This window comes from Amblyomma americanum, chromosome 11 (assembly GCF_052857255.1).
Source record: "Amblyomma americanum isolate KBUSLIRL-KWMA chromosome 11, ASM5285725v1, whole genome shotgun sequence".
Classification (NCBI taxonomy): domain Eukaryota; kingdom Metazoa; phylum Arthropoda; class Arachnida; order Ixodida; family Ixodidae; genus Amblyomma; species Amblyomma americanum.
In genome coordinates this window covers 76839007-76860799 of record NC_135507.1, presented here as the reverse complement: position 1 = coordinate 76860799, position 21793 = coordinate 76839007, and the positions used below count along the sequence as shown (strand labels likewise).

General features: G+C 47.7%; 1 protein-coding gene across 1 annotated transcript in view; it reads right to left on the bottom strand.

Moving 5' to 3' along the window:
- Positions 1-21793, bottom strand: part of LOC144109715 (uncharacterized) — a 54870-nt gene that overhangs the window by 25280 nt on the left and 7797 nt on the right. The window contains exons 4-7 of the mRNA XM_077642513.1: positions 20076-20258; positions 12943-13150; positions 9086-9233; positions 2823-2944 (exon numbers count right to left, since the gene is read on the bottom strand). Coding sequence (XP_077498639.1) covers positions 2823-2944; positions 9086-9233; positions 12943-13150; positions 20076-20258 — 661 coding nt within the window. The remainder of the gene's footprint in view (positions 1-2822; positions 2945-9085; positions 9234-12942; positions 13151-20075; positions 20259-21793) is intronic.

Here is a 21793-nt window from a genome sequence, read left to right as displayed (position 1 = left end):
ATATTGGTAAACTGCCATTCATGATCTGAGAAAACATGCCATATGCACTCCACCTCATTCTTATTCTTCTAGTTATTTCCATCTCATAGTCCGGATGAACGGTCACTACTTGCGCCAAGTAGACGTATTCCCTTACCACTTCCAGGACCTTGCTAACAATTGAGAACTGCTGCTCCATTGCTAGACTGTTGGGCATTACTTTGGTTTTCTGCATGTTAATTTTAACACCTACTGTTCTGCTCTGCCTGTCCAACTCATTGATCATGCTTCGCAGCTCATCTCCTGGGTGACTTAGTAAGGCAATGTCATCAGCGAATCGCAGATTACTTAAGTATTCTCAAGTAACTCTTATCCATAACCGATCTTAATCCAGGCCTCGGAACACCTCCTGTAAACGGAGGTGAATAACATTGGCGAGATCGTGTCCCCCTGCCTGACACACTTTCTTACTGGAATTTTATTGCTCACTTTATGAAGGACTATGGTAGCTGTGAAGTCGTTTTAGATATCTTCCAGTATTTTCACTCCTCTGCACCCTGATTCCGCAATGCCTGCATGACTGCTTCGGATTCCACTGAGTAAAATGCTTTCTCGTAATCAGTGAACGTTATATAAAGGGTTGATTATATTCAAGGCATTTTTCCAATTGATAGTGTTGATATGGTCTGTTGTCGGGCATCTTTTACGAAAACCTTCCTGTTCATTTGGTTAAGTCCAAGGTTGTCCTTATTCTATCTGCGATTACCTTAGAAAATACCTTGTAGGCAACGGACAGTAAGCTGATCGGTCTGTAATATTTCAAGTCCTTGGCGTCTCCTTTCTTGTTAATTAAGATAATGTTTGCGTTCTTCCAAGCTTCTGGTACGGTCGAGGTCATAAGGCATTGCGCACACAGGGTGGCTAGTTTTTCTAGCACAATTTCCCCTCCGTCTGTCAAGAGATCATGCTCAATTTTCTCCATATTAAACTTCCTAATGTCGGCTACATTGCGTTTATTAATTCTTTGATAGCTTTGCCTATTCTGTTCTGTCTGTAGGGTTAGACGCTTTCATGTCTTGGAGTTTCTTAGGATTTTTCGTCTCCTTAGATAGCTGGCCGGTATGCTGTCGAACCATCCTACCGCCTACATCTCCTGCGCACTCCGTAGTGACAGCTCTGAGATCACCGTTCATTGTTTGAACGTTAATTTCGTATTCCCGAGTTAAGGCTTAATATCTGTTCTGCAGCGATATCTTGAATCCCTGTTGGTCAAATGCTTAGGGGAATCCCCCAAGGTGGAGTAGATTTGTAATAAGGGAGTAATTACTCATTGGCATCCACCCAAGTGCAGCCACACGGCAACAAAGGAAAGCTATACAGTTTTCTCAGAAACTTTGAGGTTAAAGAAAAATTCCTTTATTTTCGTTAGCCTTTTCATTAGCTACGCAGCTTCTAAGAAAGATGTATAGCTTTCCTTTGTAGCCGTATGGCTGCGCTTGGGTGGATGCCAATGAGTAATTACTACCCCATTATCCTGAATCCCTCTACTTTCCCTCTTACCGCTAACTAGTTATTTGGTTTCCGCGTCCCTAATTTCTTTCGTTCCCTCTTCAGGTCTAGGCATATTAGAGACCTTACCATTCGCTACTTCGCACTTTTCCGAGGACCTCCACATCCTGCACGATGCCAGGTTGAGCGCATAGTACGAAGTCTATATCATTTTTAGTCTCACCATTGGGGCTCTTCCCGGTCCACTTCCTGTTCTCTCGTTTGCGAAAGACGGTATTATTGACCCGTAAATTATTTGTCGCTGCTAACTCTACTAATAACTATCCAAATGATATTTCTCTAGCCTATGCCATAATCTCCCACTGCTTCGTCTCCAGCCTGCATCGAAGTCACCTATCAGCACAGTGCACTGTGTTTTTAGTTTTATCATTGCCGATTCCAAGTCTTCACACAAACTTTCAACGATCTTGTCATCATGGGGATGTAGGCGCATAGGCCTGCACCAACTTCAGCTGGTACCTCTTGTTAAGCCTAATTAAGATAGCTGCCACCCTCTTGTTAATACTATAGAACCCCTCTATATTGTCAGCTGTATCTTGATCGATGAGCAATCCCACACCTAGTTCTCGTCCATCTGCTAATCCACGGTAGCACAGTACATGCCCGCCGCTTTGTACTGCGTACGATTCATCTGTCCTCCTGGCCTCACTAAGCTCTATGACATCCCATTTAATACCCGCTTGTTCCTCGAACAGCACTGCTAGCCCGATACGATTGTGACCTCCAAATTTGGCCCACTCCACACCGAAATTCCTTCATCGTATTTGACCTTCATCGGCCTTCATCGATTTGGGCTAAAATCAATGTCCAAGGCTAATTTCAGTATTGAGAGCACGTTGGTGCTACCAAAATTTGGCCTTCTCACCCCCAAACCCCCTTAAATATGACCCTTACAGGTTTGGACCAAAATCGATATCCAGGATAATATTACTATGGCCAACACGATGGTGACCCTGAAACTAGGTCCGGGTCTTTCCAAAAATTTGGCCCAGGCCTCCCAAAATTCGACCTTCGTCGATTTCGACCAGAAGCGATGTCCAAGCCTAATTGTGCGTGCCCGACACGATGACAACCTCCAAATTTGGCCCGGGCCACAGTCAAAGTGTTATCGCTTGACGTTTGGGTATAACAGTGGTTAAACTCTGCCTAACTTTTTTTTTTATCATGCACTGACATTTTCGAGCACACTACAGTGTCGCTCCTGCATCAACAGCGAATTTCCGCGTTAAGAGCAGCCCGGTTACTTTTGGCAGACCGAACTGAGCCAAACTTACTCGGCCACTTTTTTGATAACATCCTTGTATTTCTGGAAGGCGTCCTGGGCGTCAAAATCGTACAATCCCAAAGCCATGATTGTCTGCAGGTCGGGGTCGTTGTTCTGGATGGTTTTCATCGTCTGCACCCAAAATAGAGAAAACGACAATTTAGGGAGTGAGCGCGCGCGCAACGACAAAGGCGATAATCGTTACCGCTATCACCTGTGTCATGTGATACCACTTCTTAGGCGCACTTTGGCCGGCTTTCGTTGTCTGCCTGTTCAAGCCGGCTGGAACACCTGACCAAAATTACCGCCCATTCCCAATACTTACGCTCCGGTGGTGATCCTTCTAATTTAGGAGCGTTGGCTCTTACTACTCGTATTCGAACGTTTCTTGCCTGTCCGAGATTTCAAGATGACGGCCGGAAATCTGAGGTGAACAAAATGCAAGCCCGATCACATGACCGGGCGCGCGCCGTCGGCAGGCTCGCACCGTGACCGGTTTACTGCTTACGCTGGCGTTCCTCTCTCTCTCTCTCTCTCTCTCTCTCTCTCTCTATATATATATATATATATATATATATATATATATATATATATATATATATATATATATATATATATATATATATATACCGTTTGAGCGGGTGCCGAGACTAGTGCCTCATGGGGTCGCCATTGGTGACAAAGTTGTGGCTTACCCGTTTGTCTCAGAGGGTTCGGAGTGGTGTCAAACGAGTGAACACTGTGTGGCGCATAAAGTTGTTACTCGAGTTGAAGCCTGTTGTTTGTGAGAGGTTCGTACCGACGACCTTTGGTCCTCAAAACCGTAATAGAGGGCGACCTTCGGAGAACGATGGCGGGCCAACCAGTGATCGCCGAGGGATGCGGGTGGTACCAAATGAATCGTCGTTTTTGTGATGTATTTAAATTTGTCGATAGCATTGGGGAAAACAAATTAGCTAACACTCTTCAGAATGTGCACTGAAATCGCACAGCACACGGGTGCCATAGCGTTTTGCCCCCATAAAAACGCAGCCGCCACGGTCGGGTTCGAGCCCGGGAACTCCAGATCAGTAGCCGAGTGCTCTAACCACTGAGCCACCACGGCGGGGCTGGAAGAAACGCGGCAGTGAAGCCGTAAGTGAAGGAAAAGCACCCTTCTAGGACGCCGTATTCACTAGACACGCATTTCTCATTCCAAACGATCGAGCTTGTGCGACACTGCGATGAAAATGCGCGGTATGTCCGAGATTATTTCACAGAAAACGTATGTAAGCTGCGTGAAGTGTACAAGGAGCTACGTTTTGGAGACGAAGTTATCGAGTAAATGGGAGAGTTGTGTTCCTTGAAACAGTTTTGATTTTCTCACGTGAGGGAAACACATGTCCGCACTTGATGTTTAACAGTGCAGCGCAGAACGTGTTTGTGATCTGTTGTAAACTGTCAAAAGAGGCAATAAATACAAAAAAAAAAGAGCTGGCACGGCGGAGCGGTTAGCGTGCTCGTCTCGCACTCCAGAGGCCCTGCATGTCCATTCCCCAACTCGACCAAATTCGTGCTCGGTTTTATTTATTAATGCTTCTGGAATTTTTCGCTCACGGCCAATGCCTCCGACGGCACCGGCTTTTCTGCGATACAGGGCCTTTAACTCTTTCGCGTTCAAAGCTGGTTCTAGCAAACTTTGTTGGTGCACGCTGCGTAACACAACGTGGAAGCCGAGAACCTCGCGTCCACACCTTGTGACGCATTGTGGCAGCGAAAAACACCGACAAACGCAGCCTAAAAGGCACCGACAGCCGCGCAAACTGCGTCTGCCGCGCCACAAGCGAATGACCCCTTCTCCACGGCGCCCCCGCATGTACTAGAAGGCGAACATGATGTGTACAGTACACGCTCTCCACAGCGGCGGGCAGGCAGTGTCGTCACCGATATTATTGCGAAAGGAATACTGCTCGAGGTTTCCGCTCTTGGTCGTCGTCCCGGAGAATCCACCATTGACCTTAAGCGTGACCTATGTGTGACGTCATACCAGCTGTGGAAAAGCGGGGCCCCAACTCGGCTCGTCGCGATCGTCCCAGCGAATCCTCCATGCTGAAGCTGCGCGTTGCTGCCGCGAGGGGCGCTCGCTGTACGTGACGTCATGCCAGCTGTGGAAAAGCACCCCCCCCCCCCCCCCCCAACTCGGCTCGTCGCGATCGTCGCAGCGAATCCTCCACGCGCCGCGGAGGCCATGTTACCCCATTAGTAGTTCACTGCTCATGCGCGAGGTGACGCCACCTGCACGCGTGCTGTGCCCGCGCGAGACGCCTCGCAGCTGTCGACCGAGTCGGGTGCCGCGCAACCTCCCTCCTAGCGCTCGCTTCAATGGAGTCTCAGAATGCGTACCAGCGCAAGTACTTAATTAAGGTCTTAACTACATATCAGTAACACAAGCCGCAACAATGCGCTAAAGGCTTTCGCCTCACTGCACTTTAGGGGAACAAAGTGCCCCTAAATTTTTATTCTTACACCGTGTCCAAACACCGAAACTTTAACCAAGTACTGCAATACTTGTATCGTGACTGTTTTTTCAATTGTTAATGCGAGGGATAGCATGCGGCCATCCCCCACTACCAAAAATTGTTTGCCCATTGACCATGGCAGAGGTCTGCAGCGCGGAAATCGTTGAAATCCTCACGCCTCGCTCTGGAGGTGCCGCTTTTTGTATTGGATATGGAAACCATCCAAACGGTCTCACTTCTTCGCTTTTTATTTTTTTGTGTGTGGATTTTACCTTCCTGGAAGAATACTCCGGTTGCTGCAAAAGCCACGTGGGCATAGGACTGGAAACGAGATACACTTCACCGCTTATGTAGGTGCCGCCTTGTTGACCACGGACACACCACACATTCAAGTACAGATAGAAGCCACTCACTTACAGAGAGAGAGAGGTTGATGCCAGGAAGAAAGAAAAGGAAAGTGCACAGGCCTGCTCACTGGCTCAAGCCGAGCCACAATCGCTACCATGTGCAGATAGTAGGAGAGTTGAAAGATGGGATAGTAAAGACGCGCTAAAGACAAGCCACACATTCAGGTACAGATAGAAGCCACTCACTTACAGAGAGAGAGAGGTTGATGCCAGGAAGAAAGAAAAGGAAAGTGCACAGGCCTGCTCACTGGCTCAAGCCGAGCCACAATCGCTACCACGTGCAGATAGTAGGAGAGTTGAAAGATGGGATAGTAAAGACGCGCTAAAGACAAGCCACACATTCAAGTACAGATAGAAGCCACTCACTTACAGAGAGAGAGAGAGGTTGATGCCAGGAAGAAAGAAAAGGAAAGTGCACAGGCCTGCTCACTGGCTCAAGCCGAGCCACAATCGCTACCTTGTGCAGGTAGTAGGAGAGTTGAAAGATGGGATAGTAAAGACGCGCTAAAGACAAGGCCGATCCCGGAGGCAGTGCAATACCGGGCCAACCGATGGCGGGAGTGAAGCATCCTTCAAACTTTCCGCCACATTTCCAAAAATAAGTCATATTGGACCCGTAACAGATACTCTACGAGGTCCGGACATTAGCTGTAGGAGACCGCTGTAGGAGCCCACTCACTCACTTACACACACGTGCATCCTAGCCGCTCAAAGCAGCCCTGCATCCTGTCTCAGTGAAGACATCTTTGAGGCACAGAAAACTGCGCGTCACTGACGCGTATTCCGAGTATGCTTTGCTTATTAACAAAGCCCCGATAATATTCCTTGTGGCTTTTAATTGAAACGCCTTCTTAAGGCAAGGATTAACTTCAAATACTTTCTGACCGAGCGTTCAAGTCGTTCTACATTTTCTTCTGACGGGAAGCGCAGGGGCCATGTTCCTTCGATGTGCCGCGTTCGCCGATGCTCGTCGCGATATGCTCACGCCCTATAGGGCGCAGGGCATACTATCAGACTCCTTCAAGACGCTATTGTGGCAGCAGGACAGTGCGCGCACCCGTGAGCGAACTTTGGTGAGCCTCCGTGCATTCCTCGAGCACACGGGCTTGACGTCCCGTATTTTCTCCGCCAGGTAGTTACACGCAGTGACCGAACCCTCCGCGAGTTATACTTAAGACGATTAACAACTGGACGCCCCATTCCAGTTGTAGCTAACACAGTGCTGTGCGCGTGTTTTAATTCCTCCAACATGAACTAATCATGCGCACAACCTGGACACATTTCTTATTCTGTAAATAGTTTGTACATATTACTTCTTCCCCTATCCTCTCTTCCTGTCCCCTCACCTCTTAAATTTCATTTCTCCATTCTGCCTGCTATCCTTTATTTCCGCCGCCCCAGCTCAGGTGCTTCAGTATCGATGGCGGATTCTGGGGCTAGCAAAAATCTTTTCCTTCCTTTTTACTATTATTTTAATAAAGAAAACACTACCACCACTACGCTCTTCATTTGATTTCGCATTCGAGAATCATGCTTTAATTTTTTCGCTTACGCAAGGCTTAAGAGGAGAACGAAGTTAAGTCTACACTTCACCTGAGAAATGGTTTTCAAAGCCCGTACGCCATAATATGTTCGCAACGCTTTGGATTTCGTCAAATAACCTTATATGAGACTATTAACTTCGCTTCATGGAAAGCAATCACCTTGCATACATTTCATCTAGTTTATATTATCGTTTTGAAAGAGAATGTATTCGTTCTTTTAAAAGCTTATAGTGTTATCAATAGCTTTATCGTCTGCTTTCCTATCCATTGTCCTGCAGCACCCGCGGAAACCTCCAACTACTGGCACTCATTGCAGCGTCATAGTTGTGGTGAAATTCGCCAGTGTAACCTCAGAATGTGAGGCAGCGATAGCATACGAGGGCAAACCGAAAACCAGTAGACAGAACTTGAGCTTAACTACTCCAAGTACATATCGCGCAAAGAGTGATACCGATAGAGCAACTGTTACCCACATGACAAGAGCGGCTAAACATAAACAAGAACAGAGGACAAAAAGCTTAAGATGGCAGAAGCGAAACGGCATCCTCTGGGTGGACCTTCCGCACGGTCATCTTCGAGTACATCATAACAAAGCACTGCGACAGGAACCGGGGCCAGTGTCTTTGTTTTTGTTCATGCTTGGATCGACCTCACACGAGGGTCACAGCTAGTACAAATGAATCTCTTCGCTCGCAATAAATTTTCGGTATTTCCAGTGCTCCTTCTTTCGACTATTTCTCCGCTCGATCTCGTTTGTAAACGCTCCCTCATTTCGCTATGTATGACAGACAAGCCCAAACAAAAACTGTAATTTAACGTGACGAGATTGCGCGCTGCAATTCAGTGCTTGCGCATTCCATTGCCCGTATGCACTGATCGCTCAGCTGTTTTTCGATAATTCTGCGAAAGCAGTTGAATTTGCCCTTGATGTTTCCTTGAACAATGATTACTTGGATGCTCTTACTGTAAGTGTTCTTTTAATGCGAAAATATTTCTTGTCTCATGAGTGGCGTGTAAGGAGCAGAGCCTGTAGGTAAAACGTGTCATTAGAGCATGCTCCCACGAAAATGACCATTCGAAAACAAATTTGCCGGCACTGGGATTCGAACCCAAGCCCTCTGTGCGTCAGGCGCGCAACACATACGCCAGGAAGGGTCGTCAGTTCGAGCGTCTTAGACATTTCTTATTGTCTAAATAGTTTGTGCATATTACCTCTCCCCCTATCCTCTCTTCCTGTCCCCTCACCTCCTTCATTTCATTTCTCGATTCTGCCTGCTATCCTTCATCTCCGCTGCCCCAGCTCTGGTGCTTCAGTATCGACGGCAGATGCTGGGGCTAGCAAAAATCTTATCCTTCCTTTTTATTATTATTTTCATAAACCATTACTACTACTCGAGCGTGTTAGAGTGGCACGAAGTGATCGCGTTGTGTGTGTACGACCGTAAGTGTGTTGGGGATGTGTACAGATGTTAAGCAACGATGAATTGCAGAAAAGTTGCGGACGTCATGTGTGGGTCACTCGATAAGCATCACGTGACAATGATGACTTGCACAAAAAATTGCTTACTTTCACACGCAGATGACTTCGCATTTGTCCAATGCAGCAGACTGTAGCGCTTTATAATTTTTTACTCTAAACTGAGGCTTAAAACACGTGGCAGAATTTCGGCGGGATGTGAAGGTGGACGGAGGTGCTTGGGGTTTGGGTGGCGGTTCTGGAGGGTGGGGGAAGGGTGAGAAGGTGGGTGAAGGGTGGCTGTGGAAGGGCAGCTGCCACCTGGGGGAATGCGGTGGGTGGCGGCATATGACCTTTGCAGCGCTCACCTCAAAGACGTCCTTCAGTTTGTCCACCTCCTGCTCCAGCTTCGATGATACCGTCACGACGTTCAACACGCCGTAGTGCTTGATGTTGTTTTGGGTAAGTGCGGTCAATTTACTGCTAGCTTTCCTAAGCTGCTCTGCAGAAATATACCTGGAAAACGTGAAAAAAATTTACGCCACGATCAGACATCCTATCCGACACTTCTCTGGAAACAGACGAATTTTCATTCACTGATTTTCTGAACAGTGATTACTTTGATGCTTTTACTCTACTTCGAGGGTTAAAACAAGGGACGAAGGTTGAGGGAGGTGGTTGGCCGGTGGTTAGAGCTTCTTAAAGGTGGTGTGGGTTATGGGTGGTCGAGGGTGCGCGAACGTCCCCCCCCCTCTCCATTTTGGGTGGTGGGGTCAGGAAGTACCTGATGGGAGGTACTTCTACTCAACTTCTCGTTCACGAAGTGATTGGCTCACCTCGGACCAGCTAACTCTCGTGCGGCAACACGCCACGAACTTCGTGCGTATAAAGCATTTTCTTTCCCCTCTATTGATTATAATACTGACAACAGCTTTCCCCACCGCAATGCCTCATGACGTTGAGCGTACCAGAAGCGTACCTGAGTGCATACGAAAGGAGACGCCAAGGGCTAGAAAAATTTCAGACCGATCAGCTTACTGTTCGTTTCCTACAAGGTATTTACTAAGATAATAGATAATAGCTAACAGAGTCAGGGCAACCTTAGACTTCAATCAACTAAATGATCAGGCAGGCTTTCGTAAAGGATATTCGACAATATACCGTGTTCACACTATCAATCAGGTGATGGAGAAATGCGCAGAATATAACTACCCCTATATATAACATTTATTGATTATGAGAAAACATTTGACTCAGTGGAAACCATAGCAGTCATGCAGGCATTGCGGAATCAGGGTGTATAAGAGCCTCATGTCAAAATACTGGAAGATGCCCATAGCAACTGGACAGCTAGTATAGCCCTAAAGTCAGCAATAAAATTCCAAAGAGGAAGGGTCTCAGGCAAGGAGACCTGATATCGCCAATGCTATTCACCGCTTGCTTACAGGAGGTAGTCTGAGGCCTGAATTGGAAACAGTTGGGGATAAGAGTTAATGAAAAATACTTTAGTAATCAGCGGTTCCCTTATGACACTGCTTTGCCAAATCACTCAGCGGAGGAATTGCAGTCCATGATCAAGACGTGCTAGGCAAAGCATACCGGTGGGACTAAAAATTATCGTGCAGAAAAACAATTCTCAGCAGTCTCGGAAGGGAACAGCAGTTGACGATTGGTAGCGATGCTCCGGAAACATGGTTAGCGAATAGGTCTACTTAGGGCGGCTTGTGACCACAGATCCAGATTAATAGAGGGAAAAAAACTAGAATAATGGGATGGGGAAGCGCTTGGCCGGTTCTCCCAGATCATGAGGGACAGTTTAGCAACATACACCTTAATAGGAAAGTATATCCCGGTTGCATCTTAACGGCACAGTGCAAGAAAGGGTGGTTGTGCAGGGCTTTTGTGTGCCAATATTTGTTGGTATGGCCGGCAGTCAAATGAAGGAAGTGTTAACACGACGTTCCACGTTTCTTGTGATAATTTTACGTGGTTCGAAGCACCGACAGCGGGAAAAAAAACTGGCGCTGGTTCAGCTCTGGGTAAACCTGGAGTGGCGCGATAGCTACCGCTGGACGAGTGGAACTTGGTCACGTGACCAACCAGGTGACGAACCACGTGATCAGCCACGGCGCCGTGCCACCGGTGGCTGCTCCGCACCACGTAATCTACCACGTGACAGCGTGGAGGGGCAGCCACAGGGTGGCGGCGCCGCCACCGCCCCGCTGAAGGCTCGAAACGCTACCGTAATCTAGCTATCGCTGCAAAATTGGCGGTGGTTTAGCTCTGCTTAAACCTGCAGTGACGCGATAGCTACAGCTGGACGAGTGGAACTTGGTCACGTGACCAACCAGGTGACGAACCACGTGATCAGCCACGGCGCCGTGCCACCGGTGGCTGCTCCGCACCACGTGATCAACCACGTGACAGCGTGGAGGGGCAGCCACAGTGTGGCGGCGCCGCCACCGCCACGCTGAAGGCTCGAAACGCTACCGTAATCTAGCTATCGCTACAAAATTGGCGGTGGTTTAGCTCTGATTAAACCTGGAGTGACGCGATAGCTACAGCTGGCCGAGTGGAACTTGCTCAGTTGAATTACAAAGTGCCGCCGTCAGCTGCTCCGCACAGCATGACCAACCACATGACAGCGTGGCGTTACAGCCACGGGGTTGCGGCGCAGCCACAGGGTGGCGGTGTAGGCACAGGGTCGTGGCGCAGCCACAGGGTGGTGGTGCAGCCACAGGGTGGCGGTGCAGCCACCGCCACGGTGCCGCCACGCTCAAGGCTCGAAATGCTGTCGTAATGTAGCTATCGCTACAAAAGGGCGCTAGCTTCCCCCATAAACGGCTATGTCCTCGTCTCTCACTGATTTTGAGCCTCTGGGCGTGGTTGCTTTCATCGATACTGACTGTTTTAATGCGTAAGCAGTATTTTTCTCACGAGCGGTTTTCGCAGAAAGTGTGCACAGAAAGTGTCCGCTTCCAGAGGACACATATCCGAGCTTGCATGAATTACTCGGTAATTCGGCTACTGGGCAGTAACTAGGGTATGCTCGGGCAAGTTCGAGTAGTAACTCGGGTAGGTTCTTAGGAGCGTCGCGCCAGCTTCAGCCAATGGGAGAAAGTTCGGGTAAATTCGAGTAGTAACACGGGTGAGCTCGGGTAAGTTCGTAGGAGCGTCGCGCCAGCTGCAGCCAATGGGAGATAGTTCGGGTAAGTTCGAGTAGTAACTCGGTAAGCTCGAGTAATTTCAGAGGAGCGTCTCGCCAGCGGCAGCCAATGGGAGAAAGTTCGGGTAAGCTCGGGTAGTAACTCGGGGGAGCTCGGGTAAGTTCGGAGAAGCGTCGCACCAGCTGTGCGACAGGTTGCTCGGGAAGAGCAACATGGATCGGACAATCCCTACGGGTGGCTGTGACATGAACAGCCACCTGCCAGTGCAGTGGCGCGTCACGTAACAGCTGGGCCACTGCGCTGCTAGTGGCACGATGACTCGCCGGCACTTATGAGTGTTAAGAAGCGAATGACCAATTTTGTATACGTGGGCATGAACCCATAGAGCTCTGAATGGTGAGCGGTTTGGTAACCAAAGCTAACTAAGTTGCACAAACGCACAACCACTAACGCACCAACGGAAACGGCAGTAGTGCACAATACTTTCGCATGATTAGCATGTAAGCAAACTTAACTGCCCTGGTAGTTTTTTAAGAGCGTTAGCTCCTATTCCTCACGCTTCTCGATTTTTTGGGGTCTGCTACCACCTCCCTTCGGCGCGAAATTTTCAAAGTCCGAGGAGTTCAAGATGGCGGCCGCCATAGTAAATCGATATAACAACCCAACTGGTGATTGATTGGAGACGTCATTAGTATATCCAATTGGCGGTTGACAGGTGACGTCACTTATAGATACAAGATGTCGGCCAATAATGGAAATTAATTGATGACATCATTAAGTAATCAAAGATGGCGGCAGCAAGTAATCAAAGATAGCGGCAGCAAAAGCTCGTTACTTCAACGTCTTCCAGCAGACGATGTCGGCATCTCTTTTCATAACATTTTTTTCACGCCGGCGGCAAGTGCCACGAACTGTTGATAGCAGCCGCGCTTCCGCGCACAAAACTTCAGTGCAACGAATTCTATATCGCAAGATTGTTTGAGCGGGTTTGGGCAGCCGGGCTATGCTACACACGGTATCGGCGAATCCTTGAGGCTTCCAGCGCTGACTCCACTCACCGGAAATGAAACGATATTCCGGCCTTCGTGTCCTGGTAGGACGTCGACTTATTTTGGAAGACTGTCCAGCTGGTCTGTACGTCGGCGCCTTGCAGCGTGTCATTGATTACGGCCACATTGCAGTAGTAGAGAAAGTCGCAGAACTTGTCGGGCGGGTACACGGGTGCTACCACGGCAGAATGGCCTACCGTACACACCAGCTGCTTGACTGCAATGAGAAAATAAGAGGAATACGTGCAGCCTCCCTGAAAGCTGTACAAGGCCTCTACTTGAAGGTCCTGCATTTGGGATCGTTGTGAATCATCGCCGCTCGAGGCCTATTGCAGTCAAGAGACAATGTTCTCACCCCTCTAAATGCTACACCATGCATGCCCGAAGAGCTGCACTATAAGGTTTCTTTACTTCTGACAAAAGGTGCACCTTCGGTTCGAGTTTAGCGAATGGCTTGGGTAGTGTAAAACAAATACGGCAGAAGTGTCTGGAACGGTACACAGTTTTAAATCAGTTTCCGAGGTATCTGTTCTTATTCGTTGACATCAATATAGTAAATCTCGGAATGGGCAATTACAAGTGGCAGATGCAGTAACCAATGAACAAAAATACACTACGAACCAATAATCAAGTTGCTGCCGTTCAAATATAAAAACAAAAGAACACATCTATTTAAACCGAAAGCCAATGAAAATATAGTACCTTTACAGTAACGAACACTATAACACTATAGACTGACATGAGTGATGTAGCGAAAAGGGGATTTCTACGGTAATCTCACGGTCTAAAAAGTTTATTAGTGCTGATTTATATTACAACGGCTCTCTTGACTTGACTGTGTCAGGAGAAAGTTGTCTGTATTCAATTACTTACAATAAGCAGCAGTTTTTAAAACTTGGATATATACAATTAGACAAAACTGCCAGGACTTTGTATATGTTGATGAGTGCCAAACAGCAATGGCCATGATGAACATGCTGGCTCTAAAATGGAGCTAAATAAATAGAGGGAGCTGACTGCGCAATAATTAAAAGTTTGAAGACAAAGGAAAGAACACAACAGCACAGGATTTCACGACATTTATAACAGTGTCACTTGTGTGTTTTTGCGGTTGTTTGATCATAACCATCTTGTGGCGAAGTTAAAATACGTGCTGTGAACAGTGACACTAACGGCAGAAATGACGTCTATTTTATAATCTTATGACTGACCTTCGTATCCCAGAGGGTAATAATTTACCATTCAATCAACAAACCCTATTGACCGTGGTGTAGTTCGTTAGATTCATTTATGCTTGAGAACTGTGACGTCGTCAGTATGACGTCGCTCCAATCGACAGGTTCAAAAAAAAAAAGGCGGGCACGCATTTCCGAAATAGTCTTGCTTTGGTGACCTCTCGTCCTAAACGTTCCCTTAATTTCTCTGGAGGTGCTTTCATAGTTGTTTCAGGAGTAACAGTTTGCATTTCGCCTGACTTGTGACATGCCAGTCGAAACCAACGCAAAAACCCTACTTAGTAGCATAGGTTATAATTACTCTACCTTTCCAGCGCTCCTCCAAAAGAGAAAAAATTCAAGTCTAAGAAAAAGGATTGAAATGCAATTTCATACGATGTAGCGGGTTATAGAAATGAGAAGCGAAGTGTGGGTTAAAGGAAAAAAAAACGTGAGTTAACTGTGGCACCCTGGCTGAAATCTAGGAGAAATGCCCATCGCTACGGCATGAAAAGCGACCGGAATATAAGCGATATTTGCTTACAGTAACGCAGTAGATTCTGAGAAAAAAGGTATACCTAGCAGGGATCGGCAGACAGTAGGATGGCCAGAGGCCACGGAGAAAGAAAAACATGGCTCCAGCTATTAGAGTGGCGTTATAAAAAGTGCGCCGGAAGTCACGTGATTTTGGCAGGGATCGCGTTTTTTTTGCCGTAACAGCCCCTGCAGCAAACTCAGCCTAGAAGTTTTTACATAGTATATAGCTGCGGGCACGAACTAGTTGGCCTTGCCCGAGCATTGCTATAGCAATGGACCCTTACAAAAATCTCTTTAGACAGCCTATAGATTGTCCATAGACTGTCTATAGACAAACCCCAGAGAACAGTCTATAGGCAGTACAAATCGTATAGACAGTCTATATAGAATCGATAGATTTATGGCCATAGAGTTTTAGTAGACTATTGTCTATATACAGTCTATAGACTATATGAATGGACAAAAAGAAATATCTATAGGCAGGAATATCGATAGCAAGACAACAGAGTTTTTAAGACGTCTATAAACCGTCTATAGACCATTTTTGTAAGGGGAGACTCTAGGTGCTCTTGGCACTCTCATTGGTCGAGTTGGTGGCCGACTGGTACGACGCCGCCCTCACTTCCTACTTGAGGAGAGGTGGAGTAAGAGTCTCTACTATATTGTTCCGTTCCTCAATGCAGAGGCGATTGCACTCTACACACGAATACATCTATGTGAGAGTAAACAGGAAATAAGCGGTGCTCTACCGCACACCCTTTTATAAGAAAGGGTGCTCTATAGGACAGGTCGCTCCCTATCTACTATTTTCAGTTTAGAGTGCAGGAAGTTCGCGAGTGTAGCAGTCGTTGTAGGCGAATAGTCGGTGAACGTTGGGAAAGGCCTTTGACTTGCAGTCGGCCTGAGTAGCCTCATAATGACGATGGTTGGTCATAGGTGTATGTTCGCTTAAATATTTTGAAACGCTTTCTTCCAGTGGGCTAATTGCTGCGCCTACTTTATATCAGCTCGGGGATGGCTCGAATCCCGAGAGGAGTCTCGGAAGCCCCCTGCTATGCGGACGGGTTGTAACCGCAGGGGAAACTCGAGAAGATTGCTCTGAAGCATGTTCGAGAACGCCTTTGAGAGAACAACCCATTAAGAGCCTATTAGCACGTCTCGTACCCAAGAAAAGCAGCAAAGAGCAACCGACTAGGGGGGAAAATAGGAGACAGTGGCAGTTCCCCAACAGCTAGAAAAAAAATTAATGGTGGTTTAGCTTGGTTAAACCGAGGAAGAAGCGGTAGCTTCACGATGGTTTAGCCTGGCAAAGTCGTGTTATGCTTTGCTTTGGTCGTTTGATTGGTCTAGGAGGCCGTGACGTCACGGCCTAACACGTGAACACCGCATGTCGACGTTCCTAGGTGCGCCGGCGCTCCTCCCGTTATGTACTCGGTTGAGGGCGTGACGTCACGCCCTGTCACGTAAACGCCGCGTTTCGGCTCCTCAGCGAGGCAAGAATGGATCACATGACCAGATTTTGGTTGACCTTGACTTGACCTTGACGTCTATGTTGACCTTGAATTGACCTTGTCCTTTGACCTTTGCAATGGCTTGACCATTGGTCTGACCACTGACCATTCACTGGTTCTCCAAACTTGTGAACTGAAGGCTTGACCTTGGCTGTTCATTGAAGGTCATGGTAAATACATGGCGATTTCAGCCCGTTAGTCCTAGTATTGAAGCTACAGCTTCAGAAAACAACTGAAGGCGTTCTCACAGATACATGTTTGTGAATTCACCGATAAAGAGTTTATCAGTAAACAAAATGTGGCAGCTATAGTCTGGTGTGCGGCAGTGCACGCGTCGAACTTGTTAGCACTGATAACACGAGTGCGGAAAAAGCAGATGATAAGGAAAACAAAATTTTTCAGCCGAAGACGGCCACGCGGCCTACTCTTCTAATGGCATCATGCTTGAGGCGAATCTCAGCGTTGATATCAACCGCCAATCGCCTAGTTTTCGCATCAGCGTGATAGTAAAAATTAGGGGGGCACATTAGGGGGCGGTGAGGCGAATGCCTTAAGCGCGGCGTTGCTGCTGATGTGCTGATGTCACGGATGTGTGGCTAAGACGTTCAATAAGTACACAACTGTTTGTGAATCTTAGATGCTGGAGACACTGGAGGGCGTTTGGGAGGCATCCGTCTGATTCGACGCCTTCTCGCAAACACTTTCCACCGTCCTTACGCTGGGCTATATTAGTGTGGGCACATAAAAAGAAAGAAAAACAATGTTGTCCAGCCCGCACCACCTAAGACACAACGGTCTACGCAAGACCAAAATTGTTGTGAGACTATAAAAAAAGAAAAATAAAGTGTCCCTGCCTCTGCCACCAAGTAAGGAGAACTACATATGCGTTGGTAGGAAGTAGCGTAGTCATTAGCACGCTCGCCAGCGAAACTGAAAGATGGCGGTTCGAAACCCGCCGTGCATACGGACTTCTGTTCTTATCGAGTTGACGTCAGTTGATTGACAGCTATAGTGTGGACCGATTTTGCGGACGGCCGGACAACAATGAGCCATTAAAGGCTTTCACCTTAAAAGGACACTGAGGAGAACTCTATCATTTTTTTTGTTAGCAAAATCTGATACTTCGGCATTTCATGGCTTTGTTGCCGCTTGTCCGGGCGCGAAAGATGCATTTATTTCAAATAAATTTGGATTCGAAGTTGAGAAAGTTTTTCCCGCCGCTCTGATTCAAACTCGAGAACTCTTATGACGACACAGAGAACTCTTATGACGTTACAAAACGGAGTGACGTGATACGTGACGTAAACGCAGACTCCGTGATTTCTGACGGCTAGCGGTGCGGTGCGCAACCTTCCTTTGCCAGCCTCAGAGATTCGTGGCTTCCATGAAGTAAGGAAAATTCCTCCAAGGTGGCGCCTCTTGTCCTAGGAAGTCATCACGCTTGTACTTGCGAGATTGGCCTGTGGCGGCGACACCTGTATTTTGGTTCTTGCTGTTTTCTACATTACAAGAGCTTTATTTTCAGTAAGAGTGGCGTTTTTGTGATCAGGAGCTGCTATTCTATCGATACAAGCCAACTTAAATTCCTCCTTAGTGTCCCTTTAATAGGTACAGTTTCGTACCGGGCCTAGTCAAGTTGCTGTCTGCAACGTTTAGCTCCGGAGACCGTCCAGTTCTCTGAAATGAACTGAAGGTTTAAAAGAGACGGAGAATTGAAGCTCAATAATTATTTTTGCACACAACTAACAAATTGGGGTGAGTCGTACACAAGAATAATTAGTTAAATTATACTGAATAGACCTGTACTTGAAGAAATGCCTTTTTAGACGATAGGCTTCGTAGAAAACGGAAGATAAACAAGGGGAAAGAAAGAAGCCTCTGTCGGCTGGCGAAGGATTCAAAAAGAGGACGTTGGCCAGTGGATCGAGGCATCCCTGCCGCATATGGTTGATCATGCGTTACTTATAAATGCTAAAGAAAACTGGGAAACCGGACCTATGGTGCACGGCACCATCGCTGGACACGGTTTTGTAAATTATTTTCTTATGTGGTTTCACAGACGAGTACTTGATATTTTCGCCGGGAAGCGCTTCGAGAACTATTCTGTGTACTAATGACCACATCTCGAGAGACTTTCCTATCTCTTCGAAGTGGTGTGATGTGGATCTTTGCGTCTGGCTACAGGTACAGCCAGTTAAGCTGAACACCATGGAGTATGTTTTCCTCCATGCTGAACACGGCGCAGGGACCGTTATCTGTGACATTTCATTTCGCGCCACTCCATTGATCACTGCTCCTCGTGACGTGGACCATGAGGGATGACATCACAGTGTGCTTTGTAGACACACAAGCTACTTCAATACACACGCTCCGCTCAGTGCTGCACTGGCGGATCGGCACCAACTAAGAATGGAGAACGGCGCTGCGTTTCTGAAGCCCGACGAGAATTTTAAGTGCGTTAGCTCTTATCGATCACATTTCTCGACTTCCGGGGATCTGCCACCACATCCCTTCGGCGCGAAATTTTCTAGTCCGAAGAGGGGTCTGTGCGATGTCAGTGCACGTTAATGATACCCAGGTGGTCGAAACTATTACGGAGCCCTCCACTACGGCACACCTCTACTCTTTTCTTAGTTCACTCCCTCCTTTTTCCCTTTCCTTACGGCGCGATTCAGGTGTCCAACGATATATGAGACAGATACTACGCCATTTCCTTTCCCCATGAACCAACTATAATAATTATTATTCAAGATTGCAGTCCCCATAGTAAATTGATATAGGAGCCTAATTGGTGACTGATTGGTGACATCATTAGTGTACTGAATTGGTGATTGATTTGTGAGGTCACTGATTTTGCGACGTCACAATTAACTAGTCAAGTGTCTGTGTTTCATCGCTTATAACTCAATATTTAATGAAGTCATCAGAAAAAAGAATGAGATATTTAGAATTGTCTAGATACGAAGAACACTTTAGACACCAATATTAACCAAAGAAGTTAATATTCAGCCATGGCTAGGCTTAAATTTAATTCCTTATAATCAATTAGTCGATCACATCATGATCTAAATAATGGCATATTCGTAACGGGCTATATGAGTAGAACTTCTTAAACACCAATATCATCTAATTAGGCGAATATTTAGTTATATGGTTGGGCTTAACATGGCGGCCGTGACGTCAGCACTCGGCAGCTCGCAATTTCATACCTCATGGCGACGTGGCACCTACCGCCTTGAGGTAAGGAGAAACGGCCCTCCAAAGAGTCGAAAAACTTTTCGGCCCAAATTGGTCAAAAATATCCGACCTCAAGTCGGTAGGCGCCCGCTCGCCGTGAGGTACGGAAAAGTAGCCCAATCACATGGTAATACATCGCATGGACGATAGATGGCGCTACCAAACAGCTAACGCTCGTTACTTAAACGTCTTCAAGACGGTGGTGGCATATTAAGAGCTTTAGTTCTTATTCATCACGTTTTTCGATTTTTCTGGGGTCTGCTGCCACCTACAGGTCCCTTCAGCGTGAAATATGCCGCCATCGTCTGGAAGACGTTGAAGTAACGAGGGTTAGCTGTTTCGTAGCGCCATCTATCGTCCATGCGATGCATAACCACCGATATATTACCATACGATGCGACGGAAGCAGGATGGCTAGGGGCGACGCCGCATCTGGAATAAGCGCCTCTAATTGGCCGTTTGCTTTCTTACCTTTTCCTACTTTTTACAAATCGTTGCAATATGCAACACCTTGCGCTGGTCCTCACGTGCCTTGCCCCGCGTTTGCTCAGGACACTACTATGAAGTTGTATTTAAAGCTTTGTCAAAGCAGCTGCCTCTGATTATAATGGGCACTGGGGGCGCGAAGTCAAAATGCACTCACTAGGCGGCTCTGGCGGTATAGTCTCCGTAGTAGCTTCCGTAGTTGTTTCCGTAGTAGCCTCCGTAGTTGGCGGAACTTTGTTGCGACTCGGCCCCCCCGATCCGCTTGGGCCGCCGCCTCCTCCTCCCCCTCCTCCTCCGCCCCCTCCGGAGCTCTCGTCCTCGTTGGGGTTAGCTTCGTCACCTGCGCCGTAAGGCTCCAAAATTAGGTATGCCTTGTTGCAAAAATCATATGCGGCAGGATTCAAAAGCTTAATTTCGGGACAAACTTTGCTCTTACGCGCTAAAGCCGCGTCTTTTTTTTCCGTCTTGTGTTGACCGAGACCTATGCGCGCAAGTGAAGGAACTTCTGGCTTACGTTTCGATGCGTGCGAAGGCTCTTTTAAGAGCGTTAGGCCTTAATGATCACGTTTCGAGATTTCGTGGGGTCTGATACCCCCTGAGATCACAACACCATCTGTGGCAGCTACTACTCACGTTTCGAGATTTCGGAGGGTCGGCTACCCCCTGTGACCACAGAGCCATCTGTGGCAGCAACTACACCCCACGTTTCGAGATCTCGTGGGGTCTGCTACCACCCTGAGATCACAGCGCCATCTGTGGCGGCAACTAGAAAATAGCACATCTCGCATTGAGACTTGTAGCGCTATCTACAATGCCCTTCTAGAAACAACCACCTGGCGTGTGCAAATAATGACGTCACGGTCCAATATGGTAGGTAGAGGTGGAACTATGCGAGTATGACGTCAGGGGACGAAATGGCGGCATAGTTTCGGTTTCTAGAATCTAAGATGGCAGCCATTAGACTTGGTTTGGCCTCCCATCCCTCCACACCTCTTCCGTTTGGGACGTATCTTAAAGGGGTGTAACTCGACAACGGGTAGAACTGCATCGTAACTTCTCTGATAGATGGCGCCAGACGTCGATCGCTGCGCTAGGCGGCGTGCGTGCACGCGTAGACGAGAATGGTGGCAATCCAGCCCGTTTCAAAGGGGATGCGCTTATGTTCCACCCATCCATCCGTAATGAGCGTCTCCCTCGAGAGCTCCTCTCTGATGCAGTCGTTTCGCCGATACGTTCACTACCACAGTGGGCCTCTTCGATTTACAGCGTTCGGGCAGCCCGCTGGCTGCCAGCAAGTTCGCCCCTGACAGGAAACCGCATCATGATCCTATGGGCTGGCGGCCACCGGAACCAGCCAGCCGGCAATCACGGTGGCAAGCTAAATACGAATCACGGAGGGTAGATGTTCTGCATAGCTTCGCGTTCTGCTGCGTCTCCTTGCTACGCACGCATACGGCAGAGATCAATAGCTGCTTGAGATCGAAAACAACGACCTGAAGTTATTGAGGGCTGCCGCAGACTGCAGAACAAACAGCTGATCGTGGTTGCACCCGTACATATCGGCGACGACAACGTTAGCGTGCGCCTTTTCGGTGCACAGTGTGCTGCGTGTGCTTCCAGAAATCCTCAAAAGCATGCGATGAGCAATCGCAATCTAACGTCTGTCAGTTGACAACACATCGGAGGGAAAACCTGTCCGTGAGTTGCTCATAAGACGACACGCCGTACACTCGGATTAACGCGTTTACCACGCAGTAAGTATGACTGGTATATGACCGCGTTCGATCGACACCGCGTGGTGATTGACTCGGCGCTGCGGTCATTGCGATTTCTACGTTCGTGAACTCCAGAGGTCTGTAATCAGAAAATAATCGC